At 33.9% G+C, this 27,169-nt stretch overlaps 1 protein-coding gene across 9 annotated transcripts in view; it reads right to left on the minus strand.

The window, feature by feature from the left end:
• LOC149807999 (dual specificity protein phosphatase CDC14A-like) overlaps positions 1 to 27,169 on the minus strand; it is a 107,751-nt gene that overhangs the window by 37,666 nt on the left and 42,916 nt on the right. For 8 of the 9 annotated variants that reach the window (XM_089972296.1, XM_089972278.1, XM_089972288.1 and 5 more), the window contains exons 7-11: positions 22,717 to 22,779; positions 19,765 to 19,852; positions 6,078 to 6,308; positions 2,831 to 3,141; positions 375 to 490 (exon numbers count right to left, since the gene is read on the minus strand). In XM_089972296.1, the coding sequence (XP_089828422.1) occupies positions 375 to 490; positions 2,831 to 3,141; positions 6,078 to 6,308; positions 19,765 to 19,852; positions 22,717 to 22,779 (809 nt within the window). Of the gene's footprint in view, positions 1 to 374; positions 491 to 2,830; positions 3,142 to 6,077; positions 6,309 to 17,378; positions 17,467 to 19,764; positions 19,853 to 22,716; positions 22,780 to 27,169 lie in introns of all 9 variants that reach the window. The other variant, XM_089972235.1, reaches the window with a different exon arrangement.

Raw genomic sequence — 27,169 nt, forward strand, 5'->3', positions numbered from 1 at the left:
AAACAAACTTGCGATGGGTAGATAGGAGTAAAAGACACTGGTATTGCTATTCTCTCACCTCATTAAAACATGGGGCATATATAAATCCTTAAGGCTTATTCTCAAAAAATACTAAACATGCCAACAAGATTTTCGTTTTTAACTTAAATTTGTTTCATGCTCAAACAGTTTACTTTCCTTCTAATTTCACCAACATAAGTCTTGACTTTAAGTATGGAATCCAGCTATCTGATTGGCTGAAATTTACGTCAAATGTTAAAATAAAACTGACCAGTGAAATGACTTTAGACATCTCTTAAGGTTTATACTGGTGAAATTAAGTCCCAAGTATATGCCTGGGCAATGAATTTTGAGTGACAAGGATATTGTCTTACCCATTAGCTCCTGTGGTTGCTGATCGCGCATGCTTTCCTCTCAGGAGTTTTAACTGATTCAATTTATCACCCTGTGTTTCAATTAGGCTACCCCTAGTAATGGGTCCTGAATACATCTGAAAGAAAAGGCATACTGATAAGAATACAAAACAAAATCATGACTTCAAACTTACCATCACATTTAATAATCAAAACATCACTAAATCATAAAAGATATATGAACTGTTTCCACTAAATCATAAAAGCATGCCAATTACAACAGATATATGAATTGTTTCCATTAAATCATGGAAGCATGCCAATTATAATAGAAATATGAATTGTTTCCATTAAATCATGGAAGCATGCCAATTATAATAGATATATGAATTGTTCCATTAAATCATGGAAGCATGCCAATTATAATAGATATCAATTGTTTCTACTGTGAAATAGACCCAAATACACCTGATGATGTTTTGGTCGACATAAAAAGAAAATGTCAATGAAATTAGAGATCTTGACTCAAAGTGAGTGAAACATAAAAGGATTCTGACTTGCATTAAAAAGCAAAAATATTACATACAAGAAAGTATTATTACAAAGCTCAATCCACGAAATCTTTGCACATTTCAACTGGAAATCTTTGTCAAGGAGTATGTCTCTGCCAAGAGAGATCATGTAACAGAAATCTTGTGAATATACAACTTTCTTGTCTCAATCTGGTTGTGTCAAGATGTCTTGTATAGGTCTCCATGTGATATTCTAAATAATTACATAATGTCTGGATAGGTCTCCATGTCACACTGAAGTCATGATGTCTTGTATAGGTCTTCATGTCATACTCTGATGATGTCATGTCTAGTATAGGTATCCATGTGATACTCATGATGTCATGATGTCTTGTGCAAGTCTCTATATGATACTCTGATGTCATGATGTCTTGTATAGGTCTCCTGATGTTGGTACTTCATGTCATATTCTCATGATGTCTTGCATAGGTCTTCATATCACACTCTGATGATGTCATCATGTCCAGTATAGGTCTCCACATAATACTTTGATGATGTCATCATGTCTTGTATAGGTCTTCATGCCACACTTTGATGATGCCATCATGTCTGGTATAGGTCTTCACATGATACTTTGATGATGTCATCATGTCCGGTATAGGTCTTCACATGATACTTTGATGATGTCATCATGTCCGGTATAGGTCTTCACATGATACTTTGATGATGTCATCATGTCCGGTATAGGTCTTCACATGATACTTTGATGATGTCATGATGATCAACAAAATATGTGATGAAGTACAGATTTAAAAAAAAAAATCCAATGCAGTCATATTGAGTGACAAAAGTGATTAATGTAGGGAGTTTTAATCAAGTTAATGAAATCTGTCTTCGAACTACATTTGTTTTTACTTGTGTCAGGCCCCAAACTAAACCCTTTACAGGGATTTCAAAGTCTTGCTTCTAACCACATAAATCTTTGTCATTCATTAAACGTCCAAACCATGACTTCAACCTTTCTTCCTTCACACCAAGTCCTACCTCCTCTGTAAGTATTTTAATTTCCTAATTAAGCCAACTAACAGGTTATAACACAATGTATGAATTCAGTCTTAATTAGCATTGGAGAAAATACATGACATTACCATAATGTGCACACATAAATACAACCTAAACAAACAGACCTAAACCAACACATAACCTAAACAAACACACCTAAACCAACATACAACCTAAACAAACATACATGTGCACACATACACACAACCTAAACAAACACACTTAAACATACAACCTAAACAAACCTCATTATCATATCCATTCTTGGTCATCATCAAAGCAAAATATTATATAGAACTCCAGGAGGGACCTTACTGTGTTTCATAAAGATCTATATTTGATTTAATTGGACTTCATCATAAATGGTTTTTACTGCATTTTCAAAAGTGAAACATAATCATACCAACATTTTAAAACAAGAGTCCCTCAAAGGGACTGACACTCTACTGGCTGAAAAGAATTTTCAGGAAGGTAAGACCATTTGTTCCTTTTAACCATGGAGTGTTAAAACCATCTTTGATATTTATCAGTGATATCAAGATTTTCGAGTTAGCTGCCATGATGGACATATTGGATGTCAGGCTGGCACCATTTTCATTTTGGACTAACAAGATGTCATAAAAAGTCTTCCAGTCGAAACCCCACACTGATATGACTTTCCTTTCTTGAGGAAAAACGATAAGAATTGCAAGATGGATATCATGGTGGTACTCATCAAGATGACGTATCTTTTGGTTTCATGACTACATGCAACAGTTTAAAAGAAATATAGCAAACAAAAAACTTTAGTGCTGACAATTACTGCAAGAAAACAAGTGACAATGCAGTCAGAAATGCTAATAGCTATTACTCCAATGCATCCAAAACAGAAAAAAAGTAATTCAAACAGTTACAAAATCTTACATTGCCATCATCCTCAATGTAGTCAAAATCCTGCTCTAAGGCATCTTCTATCCGCATGTCATCCACCCCAGAAAGTAATTTTGATACACTATGATGTCTCTCCCTCTTCTTCTCATTCTCTTTTATCTTGGCACGGTACAGATCCCCCTGCATCCACAGCCAGGCTTGTTTTTCTTCCAGGAAATTCTGCTGTGGTCCTATTATAGAGCCTGGCCTACATATTCTACACCAGGCTATCGTCTCCGCTGCTGTGAATTTGTAATGCTTCATCAGGTAACATGCTATTAAAGTTCCCGTACGCCCTAAACCAGCTGGAAAAAAAAGACAAAATACTTGTCCTAAATATTTCATAATTACTGTCAAATGAAGAAAATAAACAATCGCCCTTGTAACCTAGACTCATATTCATAAAACGCCTCAAGTACACACTACAACTCACTTTTTATATACGAATGAAAACATTAAATATTTTATAGTCAAGCACAGAAATTATTTTACCAATTTTAACATAACACCTACACATTCCATAAGAATTCCACACATATCTTTTCAGTCAACACTGGATTTGAAAAATCCATTAAAAACCATATGTCATGATTCCAGCTTGTACTGGGGAATCAAGTGACTGCAGACATCTGTTTGAACATTATGATTTTCATAGAACCTACCAACGGTCAAGCTTGGTGTCCACTTACTGATTACCTTTTGCCTTGCTCAAATACTAAAAATGGATCTTCTGTGTTTTATAAAGTTTATACATACTGGCCAAGAGTGTATTCATACTGGCTAAGAGTGTATTCATACTGGCCAAGAGTCAAGGATGTATCCATACTGGCCAAGAGTGTACTCATACTAGCCGAGAGTGTAATCATACTGGCCTTTTAAAAGTGTATTCATACTGGCCTAGAGTGCATTCATTGTAGCTGAGAGCGAATTTATACTAGCTGAGAGTGTAATCATACTGGCCAAAAGTGTATTCATAGTAGCCTAGAGAAAAAGCTGCGCTCCCAGATGAGACAAAGGGTGTTAACTTTCTTCCTACTATGTAGATAAATGTAATGGATGGGAACACTCACTTTGTGCCTTAAATAAGTCATACAAATAGATCTTGCCTGTGTTTTATTTTACACATTCCTACAGGCCAAGAGAATACAGACATTAAAAATACAAACAAAGCATGGGAACTTTTCCAGTATGTATGTAACTGGAAAGGATGGGAACATTGTTTTAATATTGTTGGTGTGCATGAATAATGATGAGTTTTCACCTTATGACATTCACCCAAATCAGGGCATAAAGCTCTTATCCTCTTGTCATGGACTGGTCATATTTGCTGACAACATGTGGTTCATATATATTTGACAATGGTTATGGGTAAAATCTTTTAAAAAGTTTTCAAACCTAACATCTTTCCATATTTCACTTGTTAGATGCTGAACATTTCCATAAAAATTTCATCCCAAGAAAATATAGGCAAACAAGTACCAATTCTATTTCTTTTCATGAATATTAGCAGCAGATTATGCAACTTGGTAACAATGACCAATGTAAATAATGTATCGAAATGCATTCACATCTTGTGGTCTCTGGTTGCAAACAAGTTCACGGTCTTTCTTTGTCCGGCCAAAAATGTCACAACAGTTTGATAAAAATAAATATTTAGAAAAAAAAGAACTGAGCAATTTTGATTATTTCAGCACCCACTTTAATAATTTTTAAACATTCATTAATCATGGTCCATATACCATGGTTTGGTACCCAGCCTTAGTACAATTAGTGATGTCATGGTCATTGTTGAACCCGAAGAATGAATAACAGGATAAAGTAGGATAAAGATAACCACACCCTGCTGTATGCCTAGTGCACAAAAATTATTAACCTTTAGAGAAAATTCTATCTCTCACTGATCAATAGCCAAGGAGAAAGACACAGTATTTAGTTTTCCTCGGTCTACAAAATACTGCTAGTGCATATGAGAAATCATGTGATGTCTTCAAAAGGGTGTTTCAGAAGCATTTCTTGCAACAGTATTTCCAGAAAGCAGAATGTTGCTTCACAAGTTTAAGAATAAGAAACCAATCATTTAAAATTCCCAATTTTAATCTGTAATAGTTGTAATAAATAATTTTAAAGAAAAACATGACAGTGATACCAACACAATCAAAGCATGATTAGGCATAAACAAGTCAACATGAAATGAAACAAACTTATTTTCTGAAAGTGCCAAAGTCCGGAAAAGTTACAATTGTTCTGTCATCAAGATAAACTTTACCATCAAGAAGAACTGTTCCTTTCAATTTTCTGGCAAAATTAAATATTCCTTTGTACTGAATGTCACTGTAATTAGCAATTACTGTATTACAATGTACCTTTACAATGAAATTTTCCGTTGTAATGACACTGTAATTAGCAAAGACTTTATTACACTGTATCTTTACAATGAAATTTTCCATTGTAATGACACTTTAATTAGTTCTGACTGTATTATACAGTACCTTTACAATGAAATTTTCCACTGTAATGACACTGTAATTAGCAATGACTGTATTACATTGTATCTTTACAATGAAATTTTTCAATGTAATGACACTGTAATTAGCAATGACTGTATTACAATGAACCGTTACAATGAAATTTTCCATTGTAATGACACTGTAATTAGCAATGACTGTATTACACTGTACCTTTCAATGAAATTTTCCATTGTAATGACACTGTAATTAGCAATGATTTTATTACACTATCTTTACAATGAAATTTTCCATTGTAATGACACTGTAATTAGCAATGACTGTATTACACTGTAACTTTACAATGAAATTTTCCATTGTAATGACACTGTAATTAGCAATGACTGTATTACACTGTACCTTTACAATGAAATTTTCCATTGTAAAGACACTTTAATTAGTTCTGACTGTATTATACAGTACCTTTACAATGAAATTTTCCATTGTAATGACACTGTAATTAGCAATGACTGTATTACACTGTACCTTTACAATGAAATTTTCCATTGTAATGACTATGTAATTAGCAATGATTGTATTAAACTGTACCTTTACAATGAAATTTTCCATTGTAATGACACCGTAATTAGCAATGATTGTATTACACTGTACCTTTACAATGAAATTTTCCAATGTAATGACACTGTAATTAGCAATGACTGTATTACACTGTACCTTTACAATGGAAATTTTCCATTGTAATGACACTGTAATTAGCAATGACTGTATTACACTACCTTTACAATGAACAGCTATAGCACCCTCTGCATTCTCACAAATCTCTAAGAACTGCCTGACTATGGATTCACTTGGAACACTGCCATCGATGAAAAAGAGGTCATAATGGTCGAAACCAGCATCTGTGAATCTTCTTGCATCATAGATCTTTTTGTTCAACCTTACAATTGCGGTGACATTGTGTTTTCGGAAATATGGGAAGTATGCCTCTGGAGCATGAAGTGGGTACCCTAGAAAAGAAAATGAAAAGAATTTGCAATCTGCATTGTTGGCATTGTTGCAAAATCCCACCTGGCACTTAGCAATGTTAAATGTAAAAGGATGAGGATCAACTAAAGAGCACTTGCTGTAAGTAATGACGTTGATAAATCATTCTCTGCGTTCTTCTTTTTATAGGCTCATATTATGTTCTAAAATGACCACTCTAATTTAAATCTAACACACTTCATTATGCTGTTCTAAAATGTAAACTTTAATTGAAATATAACACACTTCATGTATGCCTTGTTCTAAAATGACCACTTTAATTTAAATCTAAAATATTTCATTTATGCCCTGTTCTAAAATAACCACTCTAATTAAAATTTGACACACTTGACATAGGTCATAGACAGTGGTGGCAAATGCTTTTGCATTGCACCCCAACAGTCATGTGTTCGATATTTTGTATGCAAGTGTGTTCATCCCATGGATGGTGGATTCCTCCAGTCTCCTCCACAAGAAACAGCACCTCACATCAAAATTTGATATATGAAGTATTATAGAAATTATCTGAACTTGTACTGAAATTAAAAAAACAGAATTCTTTGTTTATTTCATTTCTTTAAATTTTTAAACTAATGACTGATGGAATCTTATGTAAAGTGCCTTTGGGCTGTTCTGGATTTAAAGGTTTAGGAGGCTACAGTGTACATTTTCAAAGAGTCCAGCATCCATAAAATGTTAGTTGGTCTGGTCAACCCAGAAAACTTGTACAAGTCTGGATTACCTATTACCATATATATATAAATATAAAGTGCCTCACTGCCCCCTCAACAGTCCATTTTTTGTGACAGCCCTTAAAATTCAGAACTATAAAAAAAATTCAGAGATACCAACCCATACTGATGTGAAATAGGAATAAACACTTTAACTTTTTTATCCAATAATCTAGTTAAGGAATGAAATCTCAATAATCCAAAGTTCTCTTTGACTGAAACATGCTTCCAACAATCACTTTACTGTAACGTGACATGTTTATGTCCACTCAGAAATGTGACATGTTGAAGTCCATTGAGAAAAGACTGCAATTATGATGCTTGCTGTATGGAATTAACACATCTTTCTGTCAAGGTATAATCCTCATTGATCATTCATTTTAAAATCTTCCATGATTTTTCTCAGGTGAATCAAGGTACCTAGCCAATGCAAGCCTGATTGGTCGATATTCACTTGCGTTTACGATAAAAGTGGTAACATGTTTCATCAAAGAATTAATTACAAGCATTTCATATATATATATATATATATATATATATATATATATATATATATATATATATATATATATATATATATATATATATAATTAAATGTTACTAAAAATTGTGTGCTTTACTTAACCTTGTCCAAAACCAAGTTCATTTTCTATTTGACCTGAATCATTCATTTTTTTCAATTCTGTAAACAATAATTACATAGAAAATAGTTTTCTGAGTATGGGTTCAAATATTATGATTATTATCTTTGCCCAAGTCAAGGACAGTGTGTTTAACACATTTTATACTCTAATTATATCTAAGATATTATTGTGTAAACATTAGGAACCTTTGAGAAGATTATTTTCCATTAGGTAATAGTTCTTTTTAGAAAATGCTAAATGTGACCCAAGTTCAAGTAGAGAACTATGTAATCTTGTTTTTCTAGAAATTATTTATTGTTGTGTCCTGTGGTTCATTTGGAATGGAATTTTATTTATTTAAATTATTTATTCACTGGAAATACAAAGTGCTCATCAAAAATAACATTCTCTGGAAAAGAGACTTGAATTTATCATGAAATTTCAAAAATAGATATATTCTTGGATTGTATTATTGTGATCCAACACATCACCACTAAACGGGCAACCACAGGCACATCAACACTTCCAATGTTGGATTTAATTTGGATTTCCACTAAAGTTTATTCAGAACTTAATTATTAGGTCTTGTGTTTGTAATTCTAGGATAATTTTGGATTTATTTCACAATACAAAGTTCCCTTTTTTTAATTTTCACTTTGTGGTCAAAGGAAATATTTCTCGAATTTTACAAAACTTGTTTGTTCTCACTCTTTTCAATTACTTTAAGACCTTTGAGTTGTAATGTGTGTGTGTGTGTGTGTGCATGTGTGTGTATGTGTGTGCATTCATATACGGTTTTCATGTAAAATATAATATGACTGCATTCATAATCTGATACAAGTGACTGCAATGACAAACGTCGAGATTAAAAACAGAAACGATTCCACCAAATAAGAATAGCTGGCATCTCTTTTTTAGGTCTCTAGTTCTTCACATTAAGCTAAAATAAAATTCTTATACAGTATAAGCCAACTCCAACTGCAAACTGTACAGACCATGATCTGCCATCAAATAATATGCCAGCAGATTGGGGTCTATGCAGTCTGTTAGGAGTAATCAGCAGAACAATCAATACAGACCCTGATCTACTGGTTTGTTATGCAATGGCAGATCAGTGTCAATGCTGTTGCAGTCGGACTTATAAAACAGTATACATGCTAGTCTAACACATCTGATAGTTGCATGTTTGATCAAATATGGCACTTGTGCATCTGGAACTTTGTAAGGTCACTGTATTGTAAATATGGTCACATAAATCTATACAGTCTGATGATCTGAAAGATATTATACAAGAGTGTCTGAATTTATACCCTCAAACTTAATCACAATATCATGATGCCTAATCCTCACAAAAGACCAAGACCTTACTCTGATCTTGCTTAATCATGACCATGTGCAAAACAAGATGGCTATGACCTTCAAATCAAGCCTGTCCACAAGCTAAATACCAAGTGGAAAACAAGATGGCTATGACCTTCAAATCAAGCCTGTCCACAAGCTAAATACCAAGTGGAAAACAAGATGGCTATGACCTTCAAATCAAGCCTGTCCACAAGCTAAATACCAAGTGGAAAACAAGATGGCTATGACCTTCAAATCAAGCCTGTCCACAAGCTAAATACCAAGTGGAAAACTAGGCAGTCATGGGCTTCATATCCAAGCTATATTCCAACTTTAATTAACAAGGGCTAAAATGATACTGAAATAATAAGGAAAGTAAAAACTCTTTAATATTAACGTTCATGTAGGATGTGGCTAGATGTACAGATGGATGGATATGTACATGGATGCTGAAGAGTCTCAAGTTTTAGTCAAGGTACTTCTCAACAACAAACAAAACAAACAGATAATGTTAAATAAAACATGAAATGCAAGAATGACAAGTATATGAACAATGTTATATATATCACCAAAATAAGAATTCTGTGGAATGCAATGTCTCACCTCTAAACCATGCTTTGATTCAACCCCACTTTACATGACTTGTAAAAATATGAATGCGAATCTAACACACAAACTTTAAAAAAAATTCACAACAGTACAAAAAGTGATACCTGTCTAACCGTTTGCTGATGCAGGAGAATAAAACTGCATAATGTAAGTCATGAATTTTACTGTAAGTGAGTACAACTGTGAGTGGTGACTTAAACCTGACTTGTGTCCCTCAGCCAACATTCTTCACTGAAAATACCAACAAATTCAAATGTAATTTTACCTTGATAATCCTTCTGGATTTATAATGAAGCTAAAAATATAATATTTTCCAGAAGTCCAGTCTCATTTAGGAAACATATCTATCTGACAATCACTTTCATACTGCACAACAAAATGGGAACAATTTCCTTATAAAGTCATTCATAAATTTAATTTGTTTATCCAACATTCATGTTTATCCAACAATTATGTTTATCAAATATTTGCAATCTGGAATGATTTGATTGGATACAGTGCTGTAGTTGGAATGATTTGATTGGATACAATGTTGTAGTTGGAATGATTTGATTGGATACAATGTTGTAGTTGTCACGATTTGTGTTGGATCAACAAAATTATATAGCATTACAATGCATTATGATGATTGACCTAGCTGATGTGTGACAAATAACCAAAACCAATAGCAGCTGGCCAAGATATCTAATTCAGCTGGATGCTTTCTGAAGAAATTTTTTCCAATGCTGTTGGATGTTTCAAGGTTTCTATATTTTAGTATCTTCATCTATCAGCATAATGTGTCAATGAAAATCTGTTTATACCAGGATGCTTTCTGTCAAAGTTGATCAAATTCTGTTTAGGTTTCAGACCTGCCAACCCTGACGAGTCTGTCTCAGTAAGTCAGATTTTTTTCCATAAGATTGACCAAAATTCAGTAAGGTGTAACAAAATATCAATAACTACTATTGTACACCTGGAAAATGTAATTAAAAGTTCGATGCAGTGACGATAATCATTATTTTTAACTGAAAAGTTTGTAAAATACGTGTAGACTTTATTTACCACTACTAGAACAGTTGCACAAACTTTAGTTCTGAACCCTATGCAGCTCAATGACTTATTGCTATCTCTCAGCTTGACATAATTCTTGGAAATTCTTTTTCCATTTCACATAATGATGGTAGTCGTATCTCCCGCCACGAGACATACTCAAATTAGCACATGATGTCCAATAAATGTAACTGTGTCCTTTCCAATTTTTATTCACAAGAATCTGAATACTCCTTTTTATTCTTCTGTGTTAATTTTTAAAACTTTTTTAGAAACTTTTTTTCCTTTTGTCTTAAACATGCAATGCTTTCTGGATGCCATTTTAAATTTTTTTATGATCAACAGCTTGATCATGCAGATGCTTTGCACGAACAAATTTTAAGCAGTTTAAAGCATCTGGGATGCTGGTGTAAAATTAGTCTGGTTCCCTGACTTATTTCACTAATCCTAATATGAAAACCAGATCCATATCAAACATGGATGAAACGTTAATCCTGATTTTTGGCAATTATTATTTTTTCTGTAGTTTTTGTTTGTATTTAAGTTTGTATTTTAAGGGTAATTTCGAAAGACTTATGGCAAAATCGTTAAGAGTTGGCAGGTCTGAGGTTTCATTTGATGCTATTTAACAAAAAAATTAAAATGCTTTTTCTACTTCTAGTGACAATTGCCATTTCGGAAGGCAGACTGGCGCCAGTTGTATAAATCTTTGAGATCATTAAACTAAGATATTTTGTCAAATTTGGTCATATTCTATTTAGCAATTTCCTAAATGTTTTATGAATCTGAAAGTACAAAATCTGTTAAGAAGGTTTTCATGAACATTTTGTTTAACAGTTTTCTATGTTTTATTTTTGTAATGGTGGCCATACTTGATGGTGGATCAGTGGATCAGTCATCACTTGACCACAGTACAGAAACTTATATGCAAGGATGCTTATGTTTAAGTTGGTTCAAGGTTTATATATTTTTCAGTGATGCCAGCAATACTGGATGGCAGATTAGCATCACTGGTACAAGTTTGAATTCCCTCCATGCCAGGATGCTCTCTTTCAAGTTTGACTAAAATTAGTCCAGTGTGTTACAGAGGTTGAAAATGACTAATGTTGACTGTTGGACATTTAAAAAAAAAAAAAAACAATGCATGATTAACAACACATGACAGTCAGAACTAAATACATGTAGCCTTGAAAATTCCCGTGTAAATCCTACATAATTATTTTTCTATCTACTGCAGTCATAATGTGTGAGGCAGAAGCTCCTTTATTTTGATAGTAATGTAATTTCTGCCATTGATAATGATCAAAATTGGCCCAACATTCTCTACAGCACATAAATCTTGATATTTACTTTATTAATACACTGTACTGAACAAAAGGAAGTAGGGGGAATGGCATAAAACCAAGCAACTTCTCTTTTGGTATGTGTGTGTAGGCAAAATGGCTAGCTCAACTGTGACTATTCTGCCTAAATTGCCAACTATCATGACCCTGAATGTATAGCAACATATAAGGACTTGAAATGACTTTTAAAAGTAAAAGGCGTCTGGAATAGTGAGCACAAAACAATTAAATAAGTGACAGAACAGTGTAATAAACATTAAAAATAAAACATTCATTGCATATTGTAAATGTAGACATTGACCATACTAGTTTAATGCTGATCACTGTATTAACTGTTCTACAGTATATACTCTATTACTTTATGATAGTGACAAGCCCATACCAATGGTAACCAAAGTATCATGCAAGTCATGCTGCAGAAACTGACAAGTGAATGAAGGAAACGACTGGCAATATCAGTTGGCATGAACAGTCTTTGGACCATGGTTCTGACTGCAGAGCTGACACAACTTGTTAATGGGCAAGTTGGAAAAGCATGTTCTCGTCATGTCAAAAAACTTACAGACACAATTACTATCATTTCATGTCCAAAATTTTACTGAGTGTGAAAACAGAATTTTTGACAAATAATCACAGTTGTCCAGCTTTTATAGCATCCCAAGGTCTGGTCTTCTTTGTGGTAGATACATAAAAATATATTGTGACAGTGCAAAGGATGGACATATAGAACATGGTGTCTCACTTGTATCTGTATGCTTGTCAGTGCAGCCCCTTGTATCTAACTTTCACAAACTTCTACACAAAATTTAAAACTGTTGATCATAATGATCAAGTAGGTGTGACAGGTAAAACACAAACTATTAGTTTATAAACTTAAGACCAAGAACAATAATTTTCTAAATTTTCTGTTGAACATATGTAACTTTCAAATATTTCTACACAAAACTATAAGATAACTGACAACAATTAAACATGCTTTCTGCTCAAGCATACAAGACAGGAATCCTATCATATCAGGGTAAAAACAACTGACTGTAATATTATGTCTGAATTTCAGCTGAAAGCAGCAACAAATTAAGAAAATATGCAACTTTCAAACAATTGAACATTATTCATTATGATGCTTAAGCAGGCTAGTCAGGCAAGACAGGAAGCACATAATGGCATAAATCATACACCCATAGTGGCTATTGTTGTTGTAGGATTTAATGTCATTTTTCAGCACATGGCAGGCTATACATGGCAGCCATTATTAATGGTGGAGGAAGAACCCTGGAAAACCCTGGTAAGAACCACCGACCTACGAGAAGCTACTGGAAAGCTTTCTCACATATCCACATTTGCCGAACCTTCGACTTGAACCCACGCAGAAAGAGGTCAGATGGCAATGATATGTTGTTGTTGTTGTTGTTGTGGGGGTTAACGCCATTTTTCAGCACACAATAGGCTATACATGGCGGCCAGTATTAATGGTGGAGGAAGAACCCGGGAAAACCACGGAAAGAACCACCGACCCTCGAGAAGCTACTGGAAAGCTTTCTCACATATCCACATTTGCCAAACCTTCGACTTGAACCCACGTAGAAAGAGGTCAGATGGCAATGATATGTAACAGTGAGCGCTTTAGACCGCTCAGGGCCCCCTAAATCCATAGTAATATTATCAAAGAGTTTCAATGAACTGCAGCAAATGATGTAGAAAATATGTGACTTTCAAAAGCTGTAATGCAAAACTCAAAATAAAACACTGATGCTGCCACCATAGGAAAAGTGACTATTACATCTCATCATGCTTCGGAAGGTAGAACAAAAATGCATTAAAAAAACAAAGTTTAATGCAGCTGCAACAATATAATTGATTCCTCTGACGAAATAAGTAGCGAATCTTTGCAATTTTGCTAATTATCACATACCTAAAAAGTGCTCAAAAATTTAGATTCATATCTTATGACATATAAACGCCAGTCTAGTACATTATTTTGTGTGTGGCAACTGAAGTAAAGTCCCTTGTCCAAGGACACACCATGGTAGCCGACCCTGACTTATCCTATTGTAGGATTCAAACCTACACCCTTTTAGTTGTGAGTGAAACACATTCACCACTGAGTATTTCCTGCATAAATTAGTGGTTTCGTAAAATGTGGGACAGCACTTAGAGCCTACTCTATTACTGTGATAATCTGTAAACATGTACAATGAATAATGGTGAACACATTTTGACTTATCAAAATGTTCTTTTCTTTTCAGCAAAGTGTTAGGACATTTAACCCCATTACTTATCTCTCGCTTTACAACTCATATTGTTCCTGGCTTCAATTTGAACTAAACACCTTGACTTATTTGCTTGAAGTCTATCCTGCATGCATCTTAATTTCAAGGAGAGAATACAATACTGGACAGTGAAATTTAAACTTAAAATGGGAACAACTAAAGCTACCCAAAGAAAAATATAGCATCATGTAAACATGCATTTATATCTCCTCTCACACACACACACACACACACACAGAGCAAAACCTGTCTTGAGACTTCTGAAATGAGACCAACTGTCCTGAGTGACCAGGTTCTCCATGCATGTATTTACTTATTATGTAATATTATGATCTCTCATGAGACACTACCTGTCTTGCAAGATCATTATCATTTAGCAAGAGTTATCCTCCAAGACAGATTCTACTTTATTCATTCTAGATCAAAAGATTAGTGCAAAAAGTAGGAGAAAGCTTTACAATGAATATAAAACTAGTGGACTTGTCAACATAATTCAGGCCACCAACCAAAATTATTATCTTAACTGTTGACTCTAAAGTGTTTTCATGGGTTTATAATTCTTTTTGTGCAGTTTGCTCGAATCCCTTGCATGCTTGTTACACAGCAATATTTAAAAAATATGCAGTGATTGCCACTTTGCTTTCTCCCAATTATGAGATAACTTCCCTTTGCCAAGATCTGACTCACATGTAGTTAAAGTTTTCAGGTATCTCAGAACATCTCAAGTTTCATCATGAAACATATACATGTTAATGACTTTTCTGAAAATTCAATCCTGGGTCATATTCAGGAATTTAACCCCCAAAGAAGGTCTTAATTACACAAGATATGAACTCTACTGTATGCTTCAGATAGATAAAATGTCACCAAATGCATCAAGTTTATATGTCACCAAATGCTTCAGCAGACATGTCACCAAATGCTTCAAACAGAAATATCACCAAATGCTTCAGATGAATTGTTACCAAATGCTTCAGAGAGATAAAATGTCACCAAATGCCTTATGATAAATCCATCTGGTACAATATAATCATGAACTAAATGGATGAACTTACTCTATGATGAATATTAAACAATCAGTGAATCACTAAGATCCATCTACCTACAACCAACTTTCAATCAATCATTTATTTGAAATTCAAATTTACAACCAACCCATCTCAAGTCAGGATGTGCATCAAACATTATGCAATCACATCCTGGGTGCTAAGCTTTCCTAACTATGCCATATTGAGGGTCACAATCAGTTTGACTCCTATATAGCTTTCACAGTGTAATGAGCAAATTTAAATCATTACAGTTTCACTATCTGTTATCCACTTATCATGAATTGTTCACCATCAACTCCCTCAAAAAGTGTGACTTTTTCGATGAAAAAAACATTGTTTTTAAAAAATGTTTTGTTTATTTCTGGTCTTCAATTTGTCCACTTGCATAATGCATGCCCAATATTATGTAATTCTGGATTCATAAGGCAATGAAACATCCCCTGCAAAAGGCAAAGTGACTTCAACAAGCAAACTGAATAAATATTTCTCCCCTGCCAAAGATGGTGAGGTCCTAAAAAATTCACAATTATAAAATCTGACTATGACGTTTAAGACAAAGCGATAAAGTTTCCTGGTAGACATAACAAGTAACAAAGTTTCACTGCTGTATATTAAAGATTCTTATAGGAAAAGTGCAGAAAATGGCTTACAAAGGGTACGTCACCTAGAGCCTGGAGATAACATCTTCACTGTGATACAATGAGATGCTATCGAAATAAACTTTTACAATATAAAGCAAAACAAAACAAACAAAAATGCTTAAATACAGAAAAGGCATCAAATATGCAAATGCAACACACCTTCTTGTGACAATATAGAATTATGTAAAGCTTCATCAATCTGTCTTAAACATCATACAAGTTATAAAGCAGGAGGCCAAAGTGACCAATACCTAAACTGTAGACCTGTGACCTTGACCCTGATGATAGGATCAGCAATGTGGTCTCTAAACCTGTGACCTTGACCCTGATGATAAAACCAGCAATGTTGTACATGAACACCACATTCTGTGATGATAAATAGCTATTCCACATTTTTCTTCCTTGATCTCAAATGTTTCTAAAATTAAAGTGTGGAAACAAAAGTACAATATAAATATTCAACAGATAAACATCATGAGACTGATATTGAAGATACTATCCCCAAATGATTTACACAACACGCCACCAAATGACATATAAGTATAGCATTGTATAATCTCAAACAGCTCTAATGTTATAGAGTGTAAAAGTGTGATGGAAAACAAGTACCACTGAGCTGTGACCTTGTCCTTAATGATAGGACGCTAAATGCAGTATTCAACTTAACTTCTAGTGATGATGTGCATGTATACCAAGTTTCACTGCTAACTGTAAAATGGTTTTAAAGTTACAGAGCTTATGGGAAAGTAGGATGGAAGCAAAATATGGAGTCATGACCTTAACCTTGAAGATAGTACTGCCTATGTGATACACAACACCTGGTGATACCAAGTTTCATTTCCTTACCTCAAACAACTTCCAAGTTATAGATGAAAATTTGATGGAAATATGAAATACAAAGTCATGACCTTGACCTTAAAGATCCCCACTGCCAATTGATACAAGACATACCTTCAAGTGATGGGTGTATATATAAACAAGTTTCATCTCTTGGTCTTAAATGGCTCTAAAATCATAGAGTGGAATGGAAAGTGTGATGTGGAACACTAAAATTGAAGACAGGTCCCCAATCTGGTACACAACACACCATCCATTGAACATCTTCAACATTTCTGGCCAAACTAATAAACATAAACGCTAGTTTTCCTCCTGAATTGTCTGTATCTTCTTTTTTTCTGCTCCCTTCCTTTAACATATATTTATAGTTTAGTTGACTGGCTTTTCTTCCTACCCACACTAAGAACTCATGTTCAAAACCTTGTACTGCAAAATTCGGATTTTTCAGAATTTTCTCAATTAGGAAAAATAGAAAATATTTATTAAAGAATCATAAAAATTCCACAACAATTCTGGAATGGAAGAAAGACAATGGTGGCCTGATTTATGGAAATCTCATACCGCTAGTTTACTCATACCATTCTCTATCTTGCTCTTGGGATGAGGACCGCTAAATGCTAGTAGCTTCTGGGGAACGAGCCAGTTTAAGTCACCGTTCTCAACTCGCTGCAGCATTAAAACATCAAAAAAAATAATAAAATTTAATGAACAAATACAAAAAATAATTAACAAAATGACCTTTCTGAGTGTTTTCTCTGTGTTTAGACTGTATCAGATTTTCAAAGTTGGGTTATTTGACATATTAATCAACATTCCAAACCGGGAACTACTCACTACATTAACAAGTTTTAATCAAATATCTGAACATAATATTAAGAAAGAACATAAACAACAAAGAATAAAGATGGAATTCAAAGAATAAAAAATGAATGTTCCCTGCACATTTATGGATGTTGTTTTTTAGCCCAACTTTGATTAATCTGTACAAATCCGTTTGTAGTCAACAGATTCCTGAAAATATAAATTTATAAACATGATTTGTTATTGTAGGATTTCTTTAGATGGTTTCAGCGTTTGAGAATACTTCAAAATGTAACAACAGCAAACACAATGACCTTCAGACCTGAACAATGGATATTTTTCAAAAGGAGACAAGAACTGAAGACTGAAATACATTGTATGTGCCAATGTTTCCACATACAAAAATATATCTAAAATTACTTACATTTATTTAGTGCACATTTTACAAAAGTAATTTACATTTCTCAAACCCTGAAGTCATCTTATTACAGTCATCACACAATCAGTGCATGTTAGTTTATAAAATGGCTACATTTGCTTTTCTTAAACCTCTCTGAAGACCTACTTCCTTGAGCCAGTAATATTGCTTTCTAAATAAACAAGAAAGAAAATAAAGATTTGCCACATATTTGGAAATTGCAACAATGACCTTACCTACTTTACTTTAGGATCATAATTAATAATACTTTACTAATATGATATCAATCAGTCAAAATAGATAGAGCCCAAGACAAGCAATATATCTGCATTTAGTTTCAAAAAATGCATTTAAAGTATGCTCAAAAGTTAACCTGAAGTTTTTAATCCAATGTTGTCAGATTACTTCTCCCACCAAAAGCATTCTTTTTTCTTTTTATTATAATGCATTTGACTAAAATAAACTATGCAATCAAGAGAAGCTCGGTCATTTCATAGATGTATGCAATGATAATACTTAATAACGGTGAGAATATAGTAATCAAACAGAACCATCTAAGTGCACCCTCTGCCACCTGTCACAGATGTCAACCTGTTTAATGTTTTTTTAAAGCATGATAAATGACCTCTTGAAAACAAAATTCCTGTCAAAATTACAACAAATGAAGTTCTAAGCCTTGGTGCAATATAACCAACGTATTGAAATCTTATCTAGCTCTCAAGCAATATAAAGAAATAACTATATACATATTGAAATTATTTAAAGAGTTAAGATACATTTATATTCATCATTAACATCTTCAACAATGCACAAGGTAAATAGCTTGTACTTGGATCTCAGTGGACAGTGGCTGTATCCCAATAACTTACAGTTTCTGGTTCTGGATTATCATGTTTAACATTTAGACTAAATATGGGCACTGATTTCCATTTTCCAAAAAGTCTCAACAGAGCACTGCACAACTATGTCAAGTTATCTGAAATAAAAGACTGGCAAACCATCTTTCACCCTCAAGTTAATTTGAGTGCAATTCAATCTCTGTCTTATCATCAAGCAAACTTGAGTGTAATCCAGTCTCTGTCCTTATTCAAGTGAATTTGTGCAGAATTCAGTCTCTGTCCTATATTAAAACAAATTTGAGTGGAATTTAGTCTCTGTCCTATATTAAAGTTAATTTGAGCGGAATTCAATCTCTGTCCTAACATCAAGTGAATTTAAGTGTAATTCAGTCTCTGTTTTTATTCAAGTGAATTTGAGTGAAATCAGTCTCTGTCCTATATTAAAGTTAATTTGAGTGGAATTCAGTCTCTGTCCTTACTCAAAAAGTGAATTTGAGTGGAATTCAGTCTCTGTCCTTATTCAAGTGAATCTGAGTGGAATTCAGTCTGTCCTTATTCAAGTGAATTTGAGTGTAATTCAATCTCTGTCCTTATTCAAGTGAATTTGAGTGGAATTCAGTCTCTGTCCTTATTCAAGTGAATCTGAGTGGAATTCAGTCTGTCCTTATTCAAGTGAATTTGAGTGTAATTCAATCTCTGTCCTTATTCAAGTGAATTTGAATGGAATTCACTCTGTCATATATTCAAGTAAATTTGGGTGGAATTCGCTGTCTGTCATTACCTTAAGCGAATTTGAGTGGAATTCAGTGTCTGTACTATATTCAAAGATGTTCAGTCTTTAATGAGGAATAAGAAAAGCAAAAGCAAATTTTCCAATGTAAATGAGTCCACGTTTCACAGCATTACCATTTTCTATCTTTGTTTTGGGGTGAGGGCCACAAAATGCTAGGAATTTGTTTGGCATAATCCAGTTGAAGTCTCCATTTTCAACTTTCTGGAAAACAAATATGAATTTGTAAAGCTACTTTAAAACAGTTACATCAGACAAAATGACAACAGTTAATGAATATTTACTTAACACTGTCATAAGATTCTCAGCAAAATTTAGCAGCAATTTAAGTTTCCCTACACATATTATATGTATTTTTTTAAACAGGAAATATGATTTTGAAGAACTTTCAAGGGAAGGTTTGGAAACTGAAGAAAATTTTCCAGAAGAAAAAAAAAAAAGACCTTTCCACCATGTCAATCAACCTGGCTTAGCACCTACTTATCTAATTAACTATGGCCTGGTGTTAGTAGTTACATGTCGTGGGTCAACACAACCTGGGCTAAATTATATGAAATATATATCAGCTTTATGCCAAAGTATCTCAAAAACTGCTACATAGTTTTGATACACTGGGAAAGATTCTCTTAAGTAATCAAGTGTGGACAGGCTTTTAAGCAAAGTTTGTAAAAGTTCATTACAATCCCCAAAATAAGATGCCAAAAAGGTACATTATTATGCAAACAGAATAAAACACTTGTATGTATATAAAACTCTTTGCTTCAATGTGCATCAGAACCAACAAGGTTACTGACCCCAGTTTGCCTTTCCATGACTTTATCTATTGGTGCATTACTGGTTAATGCTGTCAGCAGTTGGGTGAACATTTTCATACATTATTAAATAATATATCTGCCAACAACTTTTCATCTTTTTTTAATCTTTCTGAGTAAGTTATCTTTACTGCAACCTGCAAATCGAAAATATAACTGTAATCAAAAACTAAATTATCAATGAATAACCAAAACCATTTTACAGCTTTCCATTTCGACCAGCATTTCAGTGAATTATCACCATCTCCCACTTCCACAGCCTACCATGGTGAGCTATCCAAAACAAATTTACACAAAGATGAAATATGTATATGATCCTTGTGACAGCTGTGTACTTATTAAACATACATCGGAAGTAAACAAGATGCATGTCTTTATCTCAAAGAACATTTGAGTCAAAGTGCAGACATGGGGAAGAAACTGACCAGTGACTTTGACCTTGAAGAGAAAACCTTGTCTGTAGTACATGGGATGCCATCAAACCAAGACATATTAAGTTCACCATGGTTCATCCCTGAACCTCAAAATGCTTTACAGATATAAACCAAAAACAAAGCAAGCATGAGCAAGAGTGAGAAATCCCCACAACCATCACAAGCACATTTGGAGTATTCAACAAAATGCAGACTGGTATAGTTGACAATATCAGAATCACTCAAGCCTGAAAATAGCAATTTTTATAAGTGAAATAAGATACTGCAGCTGCAATGAACAGACACCAAAAGTAAAAGTCACTCAAATATGAACACAGGATCACAGTGACACCTACTAATTTTCATGAGTGTAAGCAAAACAGGGTCCAAAATATTGAGGGAATAAAAAATGAGCACCTAAACTTACGAACGTTACTAAAGCATGCAAATTTGGTCATGCTGACCTAGTTTGATATGGTGGAGTTACTTTTAACCAGATTTACCTACATGCCAATGTTTCAGTGAAATAGGATGCAATATTTTGAGGGAATAATGAGTGAACTGACGAAAAAACTTTATTCAAGCATGAAATATGGCTATAATTGTCCTTATTTTGATATGGTTCACTTAACTATCATCAACATGTATCCACTTGTCAATATTCATGTGTAGGTGAAATCAGTCCAAAATATTATGGTGTAACAAACGAACTGCAAGGGGGTAATTATAGACCCTGTAGATAGGGCCCTAAATGTGGAATACAGCACATTTTCTAGTTATATGTAAGTATACCAAATTTTATTTGTTTCTCTTAATAGCTCACAAGTTATAGATTAGAAGGGAAAACGTTACTTCAAAATACTGACTTTAAAGATAGGACCCCAATGAAGAGCTCAACAAACATGACAAGCTTCATTCCTTAATCTCAAATGTCATTAATGTTACACAATGGGACAAAAAAGAATGAAACATAACATTTTAAATACTGACTTGTGACCAGCAACATGACTCCAAATGTGATATTAACACACAAGCTAATGTTCAATTAAATTAAGTTTCATCTTTTGCTCTGGCTGCTCAGTTATGGAGAGGAAGTAATAATGGAAAACTTAAAATACTGACTCATGACCATAACTCTAAGGAGATGACCTTGATGTGGTGCAAGGGATAATTTATAACTTATAAGTAGCCCAAATTTCATCCCTAAACCTAAATGGCATTTAAGGTAACTGAGCAGAATCGAAACTATTACAGAAAATGTAAAATACTGACCTGTGACCTAGCCCTTGAAGACATCAATGTATTATAAGACACACTTTCTGTCCAGAAAGAAATAACAAGATTTTCACAAATGGATGTCATTATTTTTATTTAGGTCCAACTAGACAGATGAAATCTTTTACTTAAAACCCAATGTTGGTATGATATGATGATCAATTCAGGAGAAGTGATAACATAGATTCTTAAAATGGCCACTGTAAAGGCCATATTGTGTGTCTGAACAGCACCATTTTCATTTAGGACCAACTAGACCTTGGGATAAATGTGTGTAAAGTTTTATGGCAATCCTCCAAGTAGTTTCAGAGAAGTTGTAATAACAAACTTGTGTTAAGAGACAGACATCAGACAATGGATGTCAGATGATAGACTACAAGCCATCCTATAAACATTTCTTGCCTATGATCAATAGAACTAAAAATTAATTTTAATCATCAGCTGGATGAAAATTAGCGGTGAAAATTACTTATTAAGAGCTTTATGCAAATGTTTGGTCGGATAAAAAAACGTATGCCTTTCAGTGATTGTGCATGCATTAATAAGGAATGTAAAATTTGACACTCACCTCATAATGTTCATACTCATCAACATCAAATGTCTCAAAATTGAAGAATCCATTTGCTAGTGCCTGGAAAGATGAAGACATACAGAAATAAACAAAATGAGTTAGGAAGCCAGTTAGACATTTTCTTATAAAAATTACTTCTCAGTGAAGACCATAGACCATTATTCAAGTAGTCATATTGTTTCATTACAGTGATACAAAAAAAAACAAACCATAAAACAAGAGTCCACTGAAGGGAATATTGCTCTACTGTGTAAAAATCTCCAGAATTCAAGATATAATGATTTCTTCCTTTTAACTGTGGAGTGTTGAAACCATCTATGATATTCTTCAGTGAAAAGATTTTCAAATTAGCTGCTGTGTAGAAATACTGGATGTCAGTTTGGACCATTTTAATCTAGGTCCATACAAGGCATGATAAGAAGTCTTCTGGTAGAAATCCCTTGTTGGTATGGAATCGTCTTGAAGGAGCAATGATAGCAAGATTTCCAAACTGGATGTCAAAGCTGCCACATTTTGTATCAGATTAGCACCATTTATGTACCACCAGACATCATAAGAAGTCTCTTGGTGAAATGTTTATATGACCAGCCATCTAGAAGTGGTAGTTATAAGATTTTCAAGATGGCCACTTTAGCAGTATAATATAAGTTGGGTCAGTACCAGTTGGGCATCAAACGCCTTAGACTGTGTTCAAACAGCTGCCAGAGCATAAGGGCTTAAAGGCCATCCATGCTGCTTCATCAAATGTTTACACACAGAAAAGCATGCACAGCTATTATTCTTACATGATCAATTACTATGTACACACTATGTGCAAAATATTACAAAGTGGCATTTCTAAACACACAAAAAACATTTGCACTAAAACAGCACATGAAATTCCTATTTTTGAATCTAGTCATTACTGACAAGTTGGAAACTACCTGATCATGCAAATATTATTTAATATTAAATTAATATTTTGCTATCTTATTCAAACACAAAGCCAGTAAAGAATAGTAACATGTACCCAAATGAGGTAAAAAAATATACCTAATAGTTTGTTGTTATTGTAGAATTTAATGCCATTTTTCAGCACAAGATAGGCTATACATGGCGGCTAGTATAAATGGTGGAGAAAGAACCTGGGAAAACCCCTGAAAGAACCACCGACCCACAAGAAGCTACTGGCAAGCTTTCTCACATCACTGCATTAACCGAATCCGAGACTCGAACTCACATAGAGGTGAGATGGCAATGATCCATAACGGTGAGCGCTTTAGACCACTCGGCCCCCCCCCCAATAGTTTGTATACAATCAGTTGAAACTCAGAAACAAACTATGCAAACCCAACCAGACATATTAGTCTTGTTCATTTAACCTTTGACCTTACTATAATTTTGTAGTCGAGTAGAAAGCAAACATTTGTCCAAGGTAAACTTTTTCTCCTTATTGGTGTAAACAACATTTTGTTGCTTCATCATTAAAATCTAAAAATTAAATTCAGGGTCAGACAAATTTCACAATCAGCAGGTAAAGAAGCTGGTACTAGCCTCTCGAAACTTATGTATCCCCAAAGAGGCACTTGAATACGAAACTATTAGCTACGTCATTTAGAATAATCTCAGTAAACTACGCCTGAAGAGGCCCATGTTGCCTGATACTGCTCACCTAAAACTACATATACAAGCTTGTGAAAGCAAACAAAAAACTGGAGTGAAAAGAAACCTTTGGTGCACTCAGTTGCCACATTGCCTATTAGGCCAAAAGAAAAATAATAAAAGTGCTTGTGATTTGATGCTAAAAAAAATAAATGCTTGGTTGGTCCTACTTTTGTTATTTTCCCCCTACTTTTACTGCAACCTCATTGTATACTTAAAAACATGACCTTGTTAGCATTTTTCAGCAATGCAATGATTATATGATAGTTTCATACATAAAACTACTTTAAAATTTGTGTTGTATGTGTCTTGCTGTAAATCTGAACCAACTATTCCAACTGGGCAAAACAGTAAGCATCTTAAGGAGTAAGATGTCTAATACAGTCGCCCATAAACGAAATTAAATGCAAGCCAGTTGAAACATTCTGACAATCTGGAATTCATTATGTTGTTTTTTTCTCTTCTTCTTTATGTCCTGTTTATGGACAGAACATTTCCAGGGATGGCATTCTAAAAATAAGAGGTCTAGATATTTGGTTCATTGATGGTAATTAAATCTGGATACACTTCACTGATGGTAATTAAATCTGGATACACTTCACTGGTGGTAATTAAATCTGGATACACTTCACTGATGGTAATTAAATCTGGACACACTTCACTGATGGTAATTAAATCTGGATACACTTCACTGATGGTAATCAAATCTGATACACTTCACTGATCATAATTAAATCTGGATACACTTCATTGGTGGTTGTTGTTGTTGTTGTTGTGGGGTTTAACGCCATTTTTCAGCACGATAGGCTATACATGGCGGCCAGTATTAATGGTGGAGGAAGAACCCGGAAAACCCCGGAAAGAACCACCGACCCACGAGAAGCTACTGGCAAGCTTTCTCACATGCCCACATTGGCTGAATCTTAGACTCGAACCGTCGCAGACAGAGGTGAGATGGCAGTGATCCGTAACGAAGAGCGCTTTAGACCACTCGGCCACTCGGGGCCCCTCATTGGTGGTAATTAAATCTGAACACACTTCACTGATGGTAATTAAATCTGGATACACTTCACTGATGGTAATTAAATCTGGATACACTTCACTGATGGTAATTAAATCTGGATACACTTCACTGGTGGTAATTAAATCTGGACATACTTCACTGATGGTAATTAAATCTGGATACACTTCATTGGTGGTAATTAAATCTGGACACACTTCACTGATAGCAATTAAATCTGGATACACTTCATTGTTCCAAGAAAATCTATTCCATAAACCACTTCATCTACTTACATTAACTCTTTATATTTCTAGCTGATATTTTTCTTAATTTTCAAATTACAGACTATTCAATTTAATCCCAAAGGTATATTAGATTGCAAAATTAAAATAGTTGTTTTAATGAAATTTACTAATCATTTTACCTTAAATTATTCTTTTTAAGGTTTTAAATTTTCTGCAACGGGGAGAACTCAGGATTAACACAAACATGATTCTCAACAGTCATCATCCAGGACTATTCCCCTTCTGTCACAGGAAAGTATTTTTCTATATTTAGTAATATTTCAAGGGTAATCGATATAATTTAAAGGTTTTTACATCTGTATAATACTGGTGGTCATAGCTGATGGCAGATCAGTATTACATTATTTGTACAGCTTGAAAGGTCTTCATGCAAGGATGTTTTCCACTGAGTTTGTCAATTTCTAGTCAGTGACATTGAAAAAGTAATTTCAAGATTGATCTGTTTTTTGGTAAGAGCCATTTTTCTAGATTTAGTACATTTTATAAGATATTATCAGTTCTACTTTTTTATCTTTTATCTTACAGATTTTCATGTTTACATTTATTTATAACAGTTGATCTTCTAAAAAGTTTGAGCAAGGTTTTATATTTACTGTTTTTAGCGTATTACTTCCGTCAACATCATAGACATTATTTTGTATGGATATGTCATTAAATCAGAATACATACATACAACTATTTTTAGTAACAGTGGCCATATCCTTTTAACAAGCTTGAAAGGTTTTCCTGCCATTATGCTATTTATCAAATCTGATAAAATTCTGTTCAGTGGTTTTTGAAAAGACGTGATTTAAAGAGTTTTTAAAAGGATCTGATGGAGTGTTGACATTATTTGTACACACATGAAAGCCCTACATGCCAGTATGCTCAAACAAATCTCAAGAAACTTATGCACCAACTTTGTGAGGCACACATAGAGCTTCTCTTGAAGAGCATACATTTATCCTATTTGTTACAATGGAAAAGTAATCCTCCGAGATGTGGAAAATAAAATTCCAAACTTATAACAAGTTTGTTTAAATAAACCAAGCAAACAAACAAAAATACTGAATTTATACTGAACCAAATGTTTAGTCCTTAAAGAAGTAACAGTACAGTCACAAGGCTGAATTTACACACCTTGAACTAATTCAACTCTGACTGCCTGTGTACTATAAGGGAATGACCATTTAATTTATAAAAGGAGAATGTTCTTTCCAATGAATATTTTTTTCCTTTCATAAGATAAATTTGGTTCAAGAAAAATAAGGAACAGAATGGGTTTGTTTTTATACAAATAATTCAGGACAATGTAATTGTTCTTCAAGCATACTCCCCACCCCCCAAACTTTTTATAATACTTGATAGTCTCTTCTTAAAAAAACTTGACCTCAGCAGATGTTTACAGAAATCAAGGCAGTGGCCATTGTCAACAATCTTATGGATCAGCATAAAAAGATGTCAATTTCAGCTTGGGAAATGTGTGTATAATCACAGGAAGCCATGCAGCTTGGTGTGTTTT

This window comes from Sinohyriopsis cumingii, chromosome 1 (genome assembly GCF_028554795.1).
Source record: "Sinohyriopsis cumingii isolate HCF-2022 chromosome 1, ASM2855479v2, whole genome shotgun sequence".
NCBI lineage: Eukaryota > Metazoa > Mollusca > Bivalvia > Unionida > Unionidae > Sinohyriopsis > Sinohyriopsis cumingii.